Source organism: Panthera uncia (genome assembly GCF_023721935.1).
Source record: "Panthera uncia isolate 11264 chromosome C1 unlocalized genomic scaffold, Puncia_PCG_1.0 HiC_scaffold_4, whole genome shotgun sequence".
NCBI classification, from domain to species: Eukaryota; Metazoa; Chordata; class Mammalia; order Carnivora; family Felidae; genus Panthera; species Panthera uncia.
Window position 1 is genome coordinate 46,176,342 of NW_026057585.1, and position 19,548 is coordinate 46,195,889.

Below are 19,548 nucleotides of genomic sequence, written 5' to 3' on the forward strand. Positions count from 1 at the left end.
TATATATATATATATATATAATCTTCAGAAAGATATAATAGGATTATATACTGATAGAGCATTTGGAATTATTTTTGGTAATGGATTACCAGAATTGCATCACTCTGATGAAGTTAAGGATTTGAGTATCACTGTATTAGGACTCTTTCCATTCTTATAGTGTTATTTAGGAACACAAAGTTTAACAGAATTGATTCTGGACCTTGGTTCATGTAAGCAAATAGTATGCTCATTTGAGCAAGAAAGTTTTGCTCATATATCTAAATAAAACCACTTCATTAACACATCCATTATTAACTATGTAAAGTAAAAACAAAAGGTTAATAAATAAGTATCAAAATGTGATCTATTTCTTTATAATTTGATTAGTTATGCATTATTAATTGTGAAAATAAATTCATCCAGAATATTTTTCACCTCGATTCTTACAGTTACAGAGCTCTCTTAGATCCTTTATATGCTGAGTTTTATCACAGAGAAGATCAGGCACCAATAAAATACTTTTAAAATTTTGCAAAAAATTTACTTAAGATTATATTACATGACAGAAGTAGAATGGAAATATGAGTTTGAGGATAAAAAGAAACAATATAGCATTAAAAAATAGAACTTGTCCTTTTTTTTAAGTGGATGATAGTGAATATCAAATCACTGTGTTATTTAGATTTCCATGGACAATTAAAAGTGAGAAGTAACAGGTTTATTATAAAATAACCATATTTATAGTAACCAGAAATTATAATTTTTGCAAAGACATCAGATTATAATAAAAAATTAGGGAGCAATTTAAAAAGTAAAGGAGTTTACATAGGATAGAAAATAATTTTAGGGACTGTAAAAGCAAAGAAAACACTTGGTAACTCTTTTTTCCTCTTACTGAGTTTGGGAACATCATTGTGCTCATGTAATCTCCAAATAGAGATACATATAATCATGTTCTAGAGTTATGAGGAAAGTTAACTCATAAAACTGTATATAATTATAAAATATTTGCAGTTATATATTTGCTTTATAATTTTATAAATCTATCTCCCAGGCACAGTCTGATTTGATCTTATCAAAATTGGAGTTACTTATTACAGGTGCTACTATTTTCATTTTGCAAACAAGTAAGTCGAGCTTTAACAGAGGTTGAATTACTTGCCCCAAACCATAACTGGTAAACCAGGGAGTTGGTTTCTAAACATTAAGTGTTCAGTCTCAATATAACGTTTTTTAAAAAAATATAATACCGGGGCGCCTGGGTGGCTCAGTCAGTTAAGCGTCTGACTTCAGCTCAGGTCATGATCTCACAGTTCGTGGGTTCGTGCCCCGCATCAGGCTCTGTGCTGACAGCTCAGAGCCTGGAGCCTGTTTCATATTCTGTGTCTCCCTCTCTCTCTCTGACCCACCCCCATTCATGCTCTGTCTCTCTCTGTCTCAAAAGTCAATAAACGTTAAAAAAAATATAAATAAAATAAAATAAAAAATGTAATACCAAAGTTCTTTTTTTCTACATATTCTGCTTATAAGATGGGAAGTTGAAGGTAAATAAAAAAGCCTTTCTGGAAGCTCAAGGGTGGGAAAATAGAAGTACTTTAAGATATGTCTCATTTATCTGTAAACTATTTCTTGTGATCCAGCCCTTTGCTATGACTATGTAGAAAAATAATGTTTTGATGTATCAAGCCAGGCTCTACAAATGCTTCTTTTTTCTTTCTTCCACTTGGGTTTGGTATCACAGGGTTTTTGTTGGTGGTGATGGTGATGGTGGTTTGTTTTATTTTTAAACAAAGTTAACCATAGGAAGGTAGGTTAATAATAGTTACCGTGATTTACACGCTTACCACATAATGGTCTCCATCTTGAACACCTTAAACAAACTAATATGATCCTCATAACAATCTTGTCAGATCAATAATTTTACTAACCCCCTTTTACAGGTGAGAAAATTGAGGTAAATTAATTTTCTCCAGATTCCACAGCTAGTACCCAAGAAAGCTGGCATTTGAACTCCAACATAAAGTATAATTAATCACTGTGCTGCCTCTCAAGGACAAATAATTTGTCTGTGTGATCTAGCAAAGACTGAAACTTGAGACTACTTTTTAACTTTTAACATCTTTTGAGGAAATATAATTAGTTTAGATTTGTTTGCAGGAAGCAGATGGAAAAAAAAAAGTACATTTTTTTTTCCTCAGGGGCACATTTTCTAATTTATATTTTAAGGCATAGCTCATACTGAAATATGGTTTAGTCAATTTGCTCAAGAGAAGACAGATAAATATGGATTAATGGCTACTTTAGTTAATGATTGCAAGTCTGGCTTTAATTAATTGTGCTATGTAGCCATTCTTTATTCATAAAATAAAATTTGTGCTCAGAATATTTTTGCTAGAAAAAAAATTCAAGAAGAACAATCCAACAGTGACCAGCAGAATGTTTAAAGATCAACATAAGCAGAGAGGAAGAGAAAGAATAACTTTTATAATTCTTATTGTTTTCTAAATTTTTTTTTTTTTTAAGTTTTTAATTTATTTTTTTTGGGACAGAGAGAGACAGAGCATGAACGGGGGAGGGGCAGAGAGAGAGGGAGACACAGAATCGGAAACAGGCTCCAGGCTCCGAGCCATCAGCCCAGAGCCTGACGCGGGGCTCGAACTCACGGACCGCGAGATCGTGACCTGGCTGAAGTCGGACGCTTAACCGACTGCGCCACCCAGGCGCCCCTATTGTTTTCTAAATTTGAATATTCATTAATGCTATAAAAAAGTATCTACTAATTACTTTAACAAAAGAGAGGAGTATAGAACTTTTCTGTTTATCCATTTGGTGGTATATTTCTTATTTCATCATCTGTATTTATGTGCAAATAGTATACTTTCTAAATGACTTAAACAGAAAGATGGTTGATAGAAGGAGGTGGAGTTGCTGATATTGCTTTTAGTACAGAATTCCATTTTATTTTTCCCCTTGTTTTGAGAATGAGGTGTCTATACTTGGCTCCATCCCAAAAAGGATGTAACAGAGAGGTTTGCCTAGACCCTAGAGCTTTCTCTCAGTCACTTTCCTGGGCCTGATTGCATTCTCCCTCTCTGATACTGCTATTTTAAACCTCCCCTGCATGCATTCTGAATGTAGTGTTCATTCCCTTTATAGCTCCTGAGGTGAAAGTCCAACTTCTCCAGGAAGCAGCTGCTGGGGAGACAGTACTGCAGACAAATTCTCCACACAGCGGTTCAGAGCACCTGCCAGTTAACAGAAAATTTGAAGTCCTTCCAGATCCATATATCTCACATTCAAGTCCATGTGGGAGAAAGCAAGCTGGTTTAGTTGAATTCAAAAACTAAAAAAGTAGAAAAGACAAAGCAATTTCCAATTTGATTCATGAGTAAAGCCATTTGAGCAAACCTAGTTCTAAACTAACTTTTCAAATATGTAGCACCTCTTCTCGTTACATTCCCTGTATAATTCATCAATCCTGCATTCATGCATGCACCATTCTTAACACCTCCCTCTCAAAATGCTTTTGTTAGTGTTAAATGATATCATATATTAAAACATTTCCTATACCTCTTAACCCATAGTCATCATTCAGCAAATAGAATTTATTATTATTATTATTATTATCATTATTATTAGCAGAAGATGATAGTTAGACCTCAGTAACGACTTTACTATTTTCTTCAGTCATAATGTACAGGCTCTTTTCACTCTGTCCATACTTATTTTATGTAATAAATGTTAATGTATATGTTGAATCATTTACAAATAATGTCTTAAAGAATTAAAAATGTAAATATTTCTTAGCAGTGACCCTTCTAAACACAGACATGTATGCTTATATGGAAGCTTGATTTAAGTAAGTCAATGGAAAGAATAAGATAAAGTAGTATTATAGAAAAGCATGGTTTAATTATAAGTTAAAAAAAATTGATGTTAATGTTTAGAATTTAGTGATTAATCCAAATCCAACTTTTAATGATTTTTAGCCATTGAAAATGTTGGATTAAAATGTGTTATTAAATATAGTCTTAAATACTTTAAATAGTGCATTAAAATAAGACTAAAAGGTATGGGTTTACACTCTCACTCTCAAAATTTATGGGAAAGAGACTTATTTCTCTTGCAAAATAAGAAATCAACGTTATTTGGTATTTTGTTTTACTCTTTTGTTACTATAAGTAAAATATGTCCCAAACGACATAATTTCCATTCTAAAAATAAATGTACATGTGTAATTAATCATATTAATATAAATATTACTGAGGTAATGTGGAAGATTTAATGCCCTTATTTCATAGTTATTTCCATTCATTACAAATTTCAGTAAGCAGGGCATCTGTGAGTTACTTACCCTCTCTAGCCCTTACTTTCTCCTTTGTAAATTGGGCATGATGATAGTACTTGACAGTAGCTATATATTTTAAAGGATTGATGTGCAGGAATATATGCAGTGGTCTTACAACAGTATCTGGCATGTAGTAATATTAATATACTGTTATAGGTAACATGCAACATTATGAACCATTACCTGCAGAAGTGCATTTTCACTTATATATCTCTTAAAAATACTCAAAGCATAATTCCCGTCATCTGGAGGTGTGGGTACTTCAGTAAACAACTAAAACTAATTGGACAAATTGCCAATATTGTGGATTTACTTTGACAAAGTCTCACATATCCTGCATATGCCAAACTAGAAAGATAATATTTGTTTCTGCCCCAGAGTGGTTTCCACCATAGTAGTAGTGAAGAAGAACTAGAAATATTAAATCAACCTATAGCATATGTAGTATGCTATATTATATATGTTATATATTCATATATTATATGCTATAATATCTAACAAATATTTTATATAATTTACATATTATGTACATATATATACATATATGTCTATCCACATTCATATCTATGATATTTTATGGAGTGTTGTCATGAAAGACATTAGGAAGGGAGTGTCTTTAAAAAAAGGCAAGTGGGAGGGGGGATACAATTTGTTCTGTTCTGTTTAATCTCTTACTTCTCTTACTTCATTTCGGCCTGGAAGCCAGGACATCAAAACTCTCTTTGTATGAGAAATTAGAATGGTGATTGTATGGGGTTGTGAATTTTTGATTTTTTTCTTTATGCTTTTGAAAGCTCTTCTGTCAAATTTAGAACTTTGTGATACAATGAAAAGACAGCTGTGAAGGTAAGCTGTCCAGCTCCTTCACAGGAATATCATTTTCACATGGTTTAGTTTTGAATCCAAGGGAAATAGCACTTTTCTCCTTTTATTAGTTAGTACCTTTAATAGGCGCTTTCATTAATCAACATGTCTTGAGAAAAGCTGGTCTCTTTCCATAGAGCTGAATACATCCTGCTGTGTGGGGTCCTGGTAATGGTGCTAAGGCTTATGATTTTGGAATGTGTTACAGGGAATTAGAGATATGAAAGAGAAAAATCAATCCTCAGCAGCCAGAGGCTTTTTTTTTCTTACTAGAACTTTAAAAAATAATAAATAACCTAAATATGCTAATTTCCACCGAACTTTCTGATATATTCACGTTTCAGATTTAATCATCACAAGAGGTAACATCACATACAGTGTCTATTTGAATCATTCCAACATCATTTTGATCAACTAGCAGCTCACCAAACGGGACTCTATACCCCCCAGATTAGGACCTGCCCAGTAGTATATAGTGATATCATTTATAAATGAGCCCCTTAAAAGAGTTCAGGGACAGCAATGCCATCCCTATTAGAAAAGCAGTAACACTTTTAAGCCCAGGTTTATATATTTAACAACCATGAGACAAAATTAAATATTCAGGTTATTTTCTATACATCTTCCAGCAACCAGATCTTTGGAACTATGATTACAAAACATCCAGATGATTGACTGAAAATGGAAGTGTTTGTCATGATATTTGGCATGGTATTAACACAGCTTATGGTGGCGAGTATATTTTTGGAGATGTTTCACTCATCTCCCAATGAAGTAGGTAGTCTAGCAGATTTTTAAAGTGGAAAAAAAATGCTTTCAAGAAAAGCCATGCTATACTCTAAGGATATATATTAAGAAAAGGATGCCTTCATTATTGAACATTTTTTATCCAGATTATTTCATTGTCTGTACTTCAAAGGGATCCTAAGATCACTGAGATTACTAGATGTTAAAAATGTCCATGTTGGGAGTTCAGAGAGGAAAAAAGATTTGAGTCTGTGACCCAAGAATTGTTGCCCCGTACCCACATTAATGATCCCCCACCTCTCCCTCACACATTAATTCTTCATCATATAGTCGGAGAAGCCCTCACCCTTGCCACTGTCTAACTCTAGGAATATATAGCATAGTCTACCACCATGGTTGAGTTCAGGTGGACTGGCTTCATTCCAGACACAATTTCTCAGTACCTTTGTGTCTTCATTGTTAAAATGAAGACATTAGTATCTGGCTTTTATAGCGTTATATGAAAATTAAATAGGATAATTCGAAGTGCCTAAGTGCCTAGTACATCCTAAGCAGAATATTCAGTAATTTAAAGTGGTTCCTGAAGTATAGGGTCAAATGTAGTTCTTTCATATTTCAAGTAGTTATGAGCCTAGGTCACTATTTTTTTTTAATGGTCACTTAGTTTTGAGAGAGAGATGGTGAGGGGAAGAGAGAGGAGGAAACAGAGGATCTGAAACAGGCTCTGTGATAACAGCAGAGAGCCCGATGTGGGACTGGAACTCATGAACCATGAGATCATGACTTGAGCTGAAGTCAGATGCTTAACCAACTGAGGCACCCCGGCGCCCCAAGCCCAGTTCTCTTCTGCCCCAGACCTACCACTTAACTCTCTTCACTGACGTTGGTTTCCACTCATTGTCTCAGATTGCTTAGTCATCCTATGGATCATATAGCAATTATTGTTTGTACCACAGATATTTGCATTTAATTATATGCTATCATAACTTAATGTGGGCATGACTTTGCTTTCCCAAATAGGTTGCACTTGGGAAATTTTGATACACTTTTCAATATTATTATTTCTTATTCTAAAAGTATCTTAATTTTTGCCTTCATTCATCCATTCAACAAATATTTATATTTATTTTCAATTATATGTAGGCCCTGGAATATACAGAAGTGACCAGACAAAGGTCCTGGATGTTACTTCTAGCAGGGAGAAACAGAAAATAAACCATCAATTGAGTACATAATGCTTTTCATGAGAGTGTTGGGAATAGTGGTGTTACTTGTGCTATGTTTTAAATTAATTTATTTTTGAGAGTAGGGGGAGGGGCAGAGAGGGGAAGAGAGAGAATCCTAGGCAGGCTCTGCACCGAGTGGGACTCAGTCCCAAAAACCTTTGAGATCATGACCTGGAGTGAAATCAAGAGTCAGATGCTTAACCAACTGAGCCATCCAGGCACCCCTAATTTTTCTATTTAATAGGAACTTGAGTAAAGGCCTAAGGAAGATAGGGAATAAGTTATGCAGGTATCTGGGGGAAGAGAGTTCTAGACAGAACAGCAAATGCAAACTTCCTGAGGCAATAGTATGCATGGCTTGTTGGAAGCCCAGCTAGAGGATCACAGTCTAGAACAGAGTAACCTGGAGAAGAGCGGCAGCTGGTAAGGTGAGGAGGCATCAAGGGACAAGACTCCATAAGATCCATGACCACTGTCAGGATTAGAATTTTCATATGAATGAAATAGGAAGGGGTATAGATGATCTCATTTAAACTCTAAAAAGTTCATTTTGTTTATTGTACAAAGAATACACCATGCTACAGGAGTCAAGGGTAGAAACCAGAGACGCTTGGGCAATTGTAATAATCCAATTACAACAATTTAATTATTATATCTTCATTTACTATTCTGCATGATGGCTATTCATGAGTATACTTTATCATCCTTCCTAAGTGACAGATTTTGTACAGGTCAGGATTCCAACATGTTTATATTTTTAGACATTAGAATTCTTAACACAGAAAATGTTTTTTGGTGTCCAAGGAGTGCAAAACTAAATAATCATCACTTCTCATCCTTCTTTCACCCCTCCTTACATACCTTCCCCACTCTGCCACACCCAGAATATCTTCCTTCCTTTCAGAATTCTTCCTAATACAGTGTGCACATGTCAGGCAGCATCTCTTTTTATTGTAAAGGAAAACAAAAAACAAAACAAAACAAAACTAGAGTGGGTGTGAAGAACAAAGATATGTCAGAAAGGAAGAATACACAGTCCTAATTCTTAACGAAACGTGTGTTTGACCAATTTCATATATTTGATATAATTATCTCCTAGTTCACCTTAAAACTATACATATTTTATATAAATATTTTATGATTTTATGAAATAGAATGCCATTCCTAGGTCTTGCTTTCCCAATTTGTAGAATTCCACTTATGGTAATTTTAGTAATTTAAATTTTAGCTAAATAGTGGAATTTGAGAATATTTCCACAGAAATCCAAGGAATTAATACCAAATTTTGTTTTGTTTTGGTTTGTGTGTGTGTGTGTGTGTCTCATTCAAGGGTTTTCCTAATGTATGTCTTGAAAAGCTTTGGGTTGGGACCAATAACAATTATAAAATGTAGTTATCCAGGCAAGGAGACATAAAAAGCTCCTTTTTCATTTTTCACAGTGTAGACGTTGAATTCTGTTCTTTGATGATCCCTGATATGCCAGAGCAGAGGAGTAGTGCTTATGCTAAGACCAGGAGTTATAACCCAGATTTGGTCAATGAAAGCTTTAGTATCTAAAGGCCAGTTAATCTCTGTGGTCTTCCAGATACCTCCCCAAATAAAAGTAAAGCTGTTCCTGCCTCAAGGGAAAGGAAAATGCTGGGCAGAGTATTCTAAATCAGACTTTCATGGTAAAATACCCATTAATAATTAATTTTCTGCTTCCTTTAGAATAGGACAGGTTAAGCAGTTGGTCACACTTAGTAAATAAGAAATTACTTGCAGTACTTTCTACAACATTCTGATCATCTTTCCATTTCTGAAACCTATTTTAAAAGTCTTTAATCTACATTAAGGAGGAAAGGACATTGAATATAGAAATATAAGACTTGATTATGAATTCTACTTTGTCACCTGCTAGTAGTGTGGCTTGGGCAAGTCATTTAACCTAAACATTGAATTTATTTTTTAGTGATGAATTGGACATAGCAATCCATACCCCACAGGGTATGTAATGAGCACCAGACAGGATAATGTGTGAAGGCCATGAATACAGAGGTCACACAATCAACACTTGATGAGCCCATATATTAAATACAAGCATTATAATGATCACAGTCCTAGTAGTGGTAATTCAGTTCTACCCAATACATGTAGACACGTGATCTTTTGAAATGGGAAATATGTCCCCTCTACCTTTTTTCTACATGTCATTAAGAATGGCAATATACTGTAATTGTTTAATTATGTCATTAAGGTGAGTTTTATTTTCTTCATTAATTACATAAGGAAAAGCTTTTCAATTAATAATGACCTTTATGACTTTACTAGCTTGGATTCTGTAGATGGTGAAGCTGCCTGCAAATTAGATTCTGCAGTGTACCTTGTTCCTTATTTTTTCACCCACTGATTAGTTTTATACAGTTGGCAGCAGCCTACCCTGTTGCATTCAGCTTGCAATTTTGTAGCAATCTCAAACACTGTGTTCAATCCCCCAAGGTGTTCTGTAGAAATGCTGTCAAACTATTTCGATGTATGTGTATTTTCATTCTGTGGCTGTGCTTTGTACTCATTTAAGAGAACTAGTGTTTAATTTGTATCAGAACGTTTTCAAGATGAAACATAGAATTCCAGGCCTCAGCAAATTCACTGATATATGACCACAGCTTCCTTCTGTTGTAAATCATGATGCCTAACTTCTATTAGATACAAAGCTATATTTTTGAATCTAGTTATAGAATACAACTTTGAATAAATGGCATCAAAATTGGCCTGAAAATCCACTAATTGTCATCAGGCTTGCTATCATCATCTGGCTCTAGTCTACCTTTCCAATTTAATCTCTCACCCCTCCTACCCTATATCCCATGCGTATTTGTACTTCCTTGAAGTGTATAACTTTCTCTCACCTTCCTCTGGTGTTACCCACATATGACCTCTGTCTAAATGTCATGTCTCCTGTTCCTTACCCTTTATTCCAGGCATTTCCTGTTCCATAAAGCATTTCTCTATACCCCCAGTACCCCTTCTGAGTCAAGTAACTCTTTTGTAACTTGTGCCTGATTTAATAAAATATTCTTTCTGTATATAGCATTGATTGATTTGCTTGATTAGCTTCCTTACCAGACTAAAAGTTTTAGAGAGCAAGGGTAATATCATGTGTAAATCCATAAATGGTAGATGCTTTGTAAATGTTTCTTGGACAAATTAATGCTTCCTAAAAAGACTATGGTCAGTTTATTGAAAAGACAGCAAGAATTTGCTACTAAACATACCATATAAGCCTTGTCTCATTTAATCATAAGAGCAATATTATCAGTAAAATGCAGTTTATAGTTTCAGAATACAAGCTTACCACTCTGCAAATGCATCATTTAAAAAATTGACATGATATGGTACTATTCTATGCTTTCTCTCTAATATCTAGTGCATTATATTAGAATTGGATTTGGTTAAAACAGGCCAACTCATGGACCTTTTTTTCTACTTCTTATAATTTCAAAGAAAAAAAATGTTTCAATGTTGAAAATTATTACTTGAACTATTTTAACTTAATTTAAATTTACTCATCATCCAGAGAGAATGAAAAAGGATTTTGACTGGCTTCAAGTTAAAACATGTGCATGTCATCACACACACACACACACACACACACACACACACACACACATTTAAAACAAAAGAAAACCGTATGCAGGTATTGTTTCACGTTTACATTGGGAATGGAAGATGTACCAGTGTGTTCATATGTTCGTATCTTCTGCATTACTGTCTGATATTTGCATTTGATGCAGCACTATAATTCAGCATACGGACATGCACTCAGAGCAAAGATAACGTTGTCTTTCATTTTCATTTTGATTAATAGTGTTCTGTCTCTGGTAATTTGTAGGTGTTATTTGGAAGATGGAGCTTCAAAGGGTGCCTGGCTGAACCGGTCAAGTATTATTTTTGCGGGAGGTGATAAGTGGTCAGTGGATCCTCGAGTTTCAATTTCGACATTGAATAAAAGAGACTACAGCCTCCAGATACAGAATGTAGATGTGACAGACGATGGCCCGTACACGTGTTCTGTTCAGACTCAACATACACCAAGGACAATGCAGGTGCATCTAACTGTACAAGGTACGCATTTCTGTAACTGTTAAATTGTGAAGGACTGTACTTAAAACAGTGTTCAATATTTAGATATCAGAATGACTCAGAAGTAACTGACATTGTTGAAAGATATGTTGTCATTATCTTCAGGGATTTATGTTCCTAGATTCCATTAAGTGTAATGGCTATTATAGATGTACAAATCCCAACTTGCCAAGATCAAAAATTATCCATTAACACCACATTATGATTTTTTTGTGTCTGATTCACTCAGTATCTTCCTTTGAGTCACCTTGTCAATAAATCTTTGAGAACCCATGATTGATACATTAAACTTAATCTTTGATAACTCATGATGGATACATTAAAATATTAGAACTTAAAAAAAAAAAAATATATATATATATATATATATATATATATATATTAACTCTTTAAAAGTAATCCTCCAGACTGCTAACACTCTGTCTTAATCCAAATTCTGCCTACATTAATTCAAGTCACAATGGAAAGAAACAGACTTCTAGAATTATTTTATTTAAATATAGAGTTATTGAAAAAACATGGTACACAATGCTTTATACTTTGATTTACTTTCAGAAGATCATAAATCATTCTAGCTAACTTGCAGTCTCCAAATACAAACTGAATCATCGAGCTATTTTATTTTTCCTGCATACTAAAATGTAAGAGCATATTTATCCCCAATATAAATACTTTTCAAGAAAAATGCAATTATAATGCTAGTAGAATAGAAAATGTATATTCTTGCTCTTTTACATTATTTCCTTGTGCTTTACAGATTAATCATGTGTTTGTTGCATAGAAATATTAGGCTGTGGATCTCAAAATGACATTGCAGCATTTCTAAGTAAAATTAATAACAAATTATATGATAATGTGGTGCCAGTGAGTGCATGTTTTATTCCTAATAGGAAAGCTGAGTGAGCAAGTTAGTTGTGTTATCTCTCGGTTTATCCTTCAAATATTCAACAGTAACTATTAATTTAGGTACATGGCTTATATCTGGAACTTTACTAACTTACATCTGGAACTTTATTTCCTCATATAAAGAGGTAAACCTGAATTCAAATACAACTTCAATTATTAGTAAGTATTTTAAATTTGTGATAAAGGTTAGACGTATTAGTTAAATAATTAAATTTCAGGAGGCAAATATAAGGCAAACAAGTCTGTAAATTTCCTCAATGTTTTTTCTTATTACAGAACATTGCACACTGTGGCGATGTTCTTTATTTAAAATCATATGAGAATAGAATAAAGTTTACACCAAAGTCTATCTTTATTCAGAGATTATCTAGAGATGCTAGAGGGCAGGAGTTGGTCCAGCTTCAGAAACCAGCATAGGATTACAAGTCAAAAACACAATCCTACTGTTATCTAAGCCCAATCTTGTTCTCTTGTTTATTTCTGTGTTCTTTGACTTGAATTTCTACCTCAAGGACTGCAAAAGATTTTTATTACATGAGAAAAAAGTATACTTGGGTAATAATATATTTGAGTCACCGGAGATATAGTCATTTTGGTTCTTAATAGGTTTAAGTGATGCATTTCTAGACACTAAGTATATCCCTCTTTCTTTTTTTTCCATTCTCTCTTGTTCCATAGTAGGACTGTATTTTTAAGCCAGACTATGGCTGTATGAGCTGTGCCCAGGCACATGTTTAATTTTCATAGGATTGCTTCATAACTTTATGCTACATATACTGTTTCACATCATACAGATTTTTTTAAACTGTTACATGCCTTACTATTGCATTCTTTTTTTGTTGGCCATTTGATGATGGTGAACTTTTAAATTCCATTTTAGGAAGTGCATTGTGGGAATGCCAATATTCAATGCTTTATTACGATATTTTGTTCTTCTAAAAAAATAAAATTCATGTTACAGTTTTGAGAGTATGTGTTTGGGTCAAATTAAAAGCTAATAATTTTACAGTATTTATGAACATAATTACTTATTAGAAGTTGATTGACATGTGGGCAGTTTTCCAATTACATTAATAAAGTTCAGGGAATACATTAATAGGCTTGTCAGTCAATTCAAGAACTAAATAAATGTCACAAAAAGTCAACCCCACTTAAGCTACATTTTCTCTTGATGAATGAGAATAAGCGGATGTGCCCCTCTCTTCAGTCTTTATATTTCTTAGGTTGTCTGCTACTCAGGTATATCTCAATAGTTTTGAAGTATATGCTCTTTGCCTAACAATTTGTCAAGTCTTTATTCACCAAGATAAAGAAACATAGCAAGTGAGAGAAGACTGTATTAATCACTGATGTCAAACACACACATTGGCTAGTAAAAACAAAGCTCATCTTTAATTGTTGCAACTGCGTGCTCCAGCGATATTTAAAAAAATCATTTTAGAAATGGGATAATAGAAAGGATATCTTGCCAACACAGACATTGTGCATGGGAAATTTGTCAGTGCTATTGATTTCTTAGAGCTATTAATACCAGTGAATGGAACAATGAGGGAGAAAAGGCACTAGAGTAGGAGTTGGAAAACCTGGATTCCAATCCTGAGTTTTCTCTCATGAAATGGGTAATTATCAAGCCTCTCTAAAGTCTAGTTTTCACATTTGAAAGAGGAGGACTCAAACCAGAAGATCTTAAGGTCCCTACCAGTGAGAAACAAAAAGATGACCAACACGAAAAAAAAATGAAAACAGAAGAACCTGAACCAGTCTACCAACCAACCAAACAAACAAAAAACAAACAAATAAATCACTGATGATTTGCAAGGAAAATATTATTTAGGTATGAAAAATATTCCGTACCACTTGTACCATGCTTGCATTGAACACAGTGAAAACTGAGTTGTGCATAGCCGTACCTTTCAGTATATAGTCTGCAGGTCTGTTGTGTTTATCTCCATGTTTTGCTTTCATCAACTTAGCTGAACAATGTATATACTCATGAAATTTGAAGAATGTGGCGAATTGGAGTTTTACTTCAAGGGCATAGAAATAGGCTCAGTAAGAAGATAAAATTTTGATTGCCTATATGTAATATACCACTGATAAAGCTACCTAAATGTCCAGTGTTTCAAATCATGTGATAAAGAATTTACTAAGCATAATGTTTCTTTTTCATGAGTGTAAAAGTGTACAAGGCTGGAAGACTTGCTATGAAGCTTGAGTTCCTTAGTACAATCCTGTAGTGATAGGAATCATGAAATGTAAATGCTGCACACTTGAGTATATGATAGAGATGGCTTCTACTTCGAGTCCAAGTCTAAAGTCTAGGTTGTGTATAGCACAAAATAGACACTCATACCGACTGTATATTAAACACATATGCACACAATAATAAGCCCTGACCATACATTGATTATAGCCTATAGGACTGTGGGCAGAGGATCCTGCTAAGACATACCTGGACAGAAACTGAGATAATAAATGTATATTGTTTTAAGCCCCTTTAAGCGTGCGCACACACACACACACACACACACACACACATTACATATGTGTGAAATGTTTCTCCCTCCACCTGTGCCCTTTCAGGGAAATATACTCTAGATTTTCTCTAGGTACAATAGATTATTTGACTAGCACATAATTCTATGGCCAAAATACCTTCTTAAGGGTATTTAACTTTCCAGGGTATTCTGATTTCCTCAGCTTATCTGGCTTACCTGGAGTATTTGTGATAGATGGGGTGGCACACTTCCCTTTTCAGGGATGGGTTTGCTTTTCTAGCTGTTGGGTTTGTTTTTATAGCATTTAATGATCAGACTGTTCAGGGATCACCTCAGCTATAGAGAGCCACTTTCCCCAAAGTCAGACTTGTCCTAAAGCAACCAATATCTGAGGACTGATTGATGCAGGGGGTATAAAGGCCCTTCCCTTTCAGCCTAAAGTAGGATAACTCTGATCAGCCATTTTGGCTCCAGAACAGCTGAAGCTGTTGAACAGCTCTACAGCCGAAATTCTTGCTCTGTTCAATCCCATCTCATTCTTCTTCCTTCTCCAGAGATTTATCACAAAGGCATTTCCTAATAAATACCCTGCACTATAAACTCCATCTCATTTCAGTGTGTGCTTCCCAAAGATCCCAAACTATGACAGTATTAGCCCCTTGCCTCTGGCTTAGTCATTGTTTGGAGAAAGCCTTTGTAAAATGGAAAGACAACACATTCAAACACCATTTATTATTAAACATTCTGTTTTACATCGGAAAGGATTTAAAGAGGCTTATAAAGAAGTAGTTAGTACACCAAGGTAAATAGGAGAAATTGGAGGCAAAATGTAAGGTAAGCAGAGTAGGATGCAGTCATTGGTGAGGTTAGAACATAAAATTTATGTCATGGTTTCTAAGTAATTCTAGAACTTGGTAAAAATTTAGTTCTGATATTTGTAGCAGCCAGTACACAGAGAGAAACAGGATTAGTTATTCATTCCATGCTCATAAAGTTGACACTTACATTTCTTAGTGCCCTGATCCTGTTACTCAGAATGGAACAACGTTTCTACTGTGAATCAGCCCAGTGAACCACTGTGAGCTGTAAGGAACATCTCAACAGTAACTGTACAACACTCACAGTGCTCATTCAGAGAATCATTCCTTATAACACCTCTCAATATAACCTGAAGTACAGGGAAGTAAAGAAAAAAATTAAACATCTGAAAGTAAATTCAGTATGATGCCAGTTCAATAACAGGGAGATAGCTTTTTGATTATTACCTTAATCTGTAAGTAAATTTTAGGACCTAGCCTTTCTGAATCAAACCTCCGCAAATATTATTTCTCTCAGAAGGTCTTTGAATAGGAATTCAGGTACAGATATTTCAAAATTAGACTTGCCAATGAGTATCTGGAGAGCAATTATTCCATGTGGCCACAAGTATAGAGCTGTATTCTTTAAAGACCAGCACATCTTAATCTAATGTTAACATTCTTTTATGAATATTAAAGCCTTGACAAGGTACATAGTGGAAGAGAAAGACACCACACTTGTGCTCCACATTGAGCTGATGGGCAATAACACAGCATTACAGATCATAGACCTGCCTTCCTTGAAAGACCCAAAGGGAGAAAGAGCTATGATAGTAAAAACATGTTCAAAATACCACATACATTAGAAAATTCAGGTCGATGTTCTGCAACACTAAACATTTCAAAATTTTTCAATAAGCTACAAAATGAAACCAAAGAAAAATTATCAGCACTAGGAAAACTCTTACAGAGCCCACACATGTCAAAATAGTCATTTCTTGAATGCAGTGATGGCTCAGGAAGGCCCTCAGACTGGCCCCCACTCTGTTTTATTTAAGCTCTTTTTATATTTGTTGGGGATATTCAGATTATACATAGGAACCCAACTTTGGACATGCTGTCAAATACAAAGAAATGACAAAGACCTAAAATATATACCCTTAAAATTTTCAACATATAAACAAATAATAAACCACCTGCACTAAAAATGGTCCTTAACATAATGAGGCTTCATTATCCCATCTGAAGAGCCTTTAGCTGTAACTAAAGGAATGTAATTTCATAGTATACTTACAAGATAAAGTAGATATAAAATACAGTCTTTTTAAATTAAAAAAAAATGTTAAATATAATTGACATAAAACATTATATTATTTTCAGGTGTGCAATATATAGTGAGTCAAAATTTGTAAATATGGTGAAATGATCACCACAATAAGTCTAGTTAACATACATCACCACACATACTTACACATTTATTTATGGTGATGGGAACTTTTAAGATCTCTTCTGTCAGCAACTTACAAATATGCAATGCAATATTATTAACTGCAGTCATCATGCTGTACATTATACCCCCATGACTGAATATGTTTTATGGCTGGACATTTGTGGTTTTTAACTCCCTTCATCCATTTTGCCAATCCCCTCATCTTCTTGCTGGCAACCACCAATTATCATCTCTGTATCCATGAACTCATTTTTTTCTTAATGTTTATTTATTTATTTTGAGATTTATTTTTAGATTTGGAATCTAAACAGAACAATTATGCTTCATTTCTGAAACTTTGGAAAAATAAGTCCTTCCAGTGTCATTTGTGATCTAGAATTCTGTAAAATCGTTCCCTCAAGTGTACCTTCACAGACAAATTCTGGTCCAGTCATCTGGACTTATGTAGAATAGGGTTTTTTAGGCAGTGAATGTTACATAATAATTTTAAAAATTAATGCATTTTTTTCTGGTGGATATTTTTAGTTTTCTTTTCAGAAATTCCAGTCTGGCTGGAATCACTGTGGTTACATGGTCATGTGTATCAGGCGAACTTCTAGGAAACCATCACCTTACTTTTATCTGTGAATGTATTGGCATTTATTAGGTTATTGATTTAACTACCAGCGCCCATTAAAAATAAGGTTAATTGTTAATTGAACTCATTTTTAGTGAAATCCTCATTTGAGAGGTAGGGGAAGAGGAGAGAGAGAGAGAGAGAGAGAGAGAGAGAATCCCAAGCAGGGTCTATGCTGTCAGTCCAGAGCCTTCACATGGGGCTGTATCTCATGAACTGTAAGATCATGACCTGAGCTGAGATCAGGAGTCTGACACTTAACTGACTGGGCCACTCAGGCACCCAAGTTTGGGCACTTCTTTCAGAATAGACATTTATCTTCTTTCCTGAATATTCTTTTGTTTTTTCTTTTTCTCTTATAATCTTTAGAAAATCTTTTTTTCTCTTATACTCTCTTTTAAAGTCTTTTGGCCATCATTTTTCTGCATGTGAGGTAAAAGAAGTAGCAGAAAGAGAAGGTAAATTTCAATGAATAATAGTTTTTTTGAAATGGGTTTTCTCAAGTTTAGTAATCATATTTTCCTAGCCAAAAATTAGTGCATGAAGTTTTGTGTATCGTCAATAAAAGATCTTGTATTAGAACAGTAGTAGATCAAAATGGTGCAGAAATCCATAGTGTACTGCTCACAGAGGGAATGAGTAAGTTGATGGCATTTTCTAATAAAGTTTCAAGATGCTATCATTTGCGAATGAGAGAGAGGTAAGAATGACAGGAAAATAATATTGGTAGCTGTTGCACACTGTTTGCTTCCAGCTGAGTCATCCCTTCTTCTACACAAGGAACTTTCATGGAAACCACTGAGCTTCATAGCTGGTGCAAGGGGACCAATATTGGAATTTAAATAAGCATCTTTGCTGAGTAGGGAATTGTGACAGCAAGGAAAGTACTTCTTTAGTACTTCTGGTTTACTCACGAGTCGGATATTTTTTTTGAGGTGTGGCAGGCTAGGGGCAATGAAGTCCAAAGATTGTACAGTTTGGAGTCTGTGTTGTTGAAAAGTAATTCTGGCACAGTTTGTCTTTCTTTCTACGTTTTGAATCGTATTGGCAAGTGTTAAATAAAAGGATATCGAAGAATTGAATGTACAAGAGGCAGAACAATATTTATCAGTCATTTTGAGACTGAGTAAAGCAGTACTTGTTTTTTTTTTTTTAATTTTTTTGGTAATGCACATTTCAAAATGCAATTTGACCATATATGTTTTTTTTCTTTCCAAGATTTTGTTTAAACTCAAGTTAGTTAACATAAAGTGTAGTATTGCCTTCAGGAGTAGAATTTAGTGATTCATCACTTGCATATAACAAACACCCTCAGTGCTCATCCGAACAAGTGCCCTCCTTAATGCCCATCACCCATTTAGCCTATCCGCCCCCCCACCACGTCCCCTCCAGCAGCCCTCAGTTTGTTCTCTATAGTTAAGAGTCCAAGAGTCTCTTATGGTTTGCCTCCCTCTCTGTTACAAACAAACAAACAAACAAACAAAAACAAAACAAAACAAACAGGGCGCCAGTTAAGCATCCAACTTCGGCTCAGGTCATGATCTCGTGGTTCGTGAGTTTGAGCCCCGCATCAGGCTGTCTGCTGTCAGCGCAGAGCCTGCTTCAGACCCTCTGCCCCACCCCTCTCTCTGCCTCTCCTGATGCTCACGCTCTCTCTTTCAAAAATAAATAAACATTTAAAAAAAAACAGACAATATTTTAAAGTAATTAATCCTTTAAACAAGATCTGATGTCCTTTAAAACTCCCTTCAACAATTAATGGATATTTACTCTAGTTCTTGAAACACAGTTTGGTAAATATCTCAAAGCCCAGGCTGATGAAATTTTTATTTTCTTGGTTGTAATTCTGAGTTGTGTATTGTCTGTTACATTTCATAATAGTTATATCTGTTGCTTATCTTGGAGTATCTTTATTTTTTCCTAAAAAAGAAATAAAATAACTATGTAAGTAACACATGTCAAATCCCAATGCAATGTACACTATCAGTATT

The 19,548-nt window shown here is 34.6% G+C and overlaps 1 protein-coding gene across 5 annotated transcripts in view; it reads left to right on the top strand.

Moving 5' to 3' along the window:
- NEGR1 (neuronal growth regulator 1) overlaps window positions 1-19,548 on the top strand; it is an 841,086-nt gene that overhangs the window by 348,208 nt on the left and 473,330 nt on the right. For all 5 annotated transcript variants that reach the window (XM_049618497.1, XM_049618499.1, XM_049618494.1 and 2 more), the window contains exon 2: window positions 11,040-11,272. In XM_049618497.1, coding sequence (XP_049474454.1) covers window positions 11,040-11,272 — 233 coding nt within the window. The remainder of the gene's footprint in view (window positions 1-11,039; window positions 11,273-19,548) is intronic.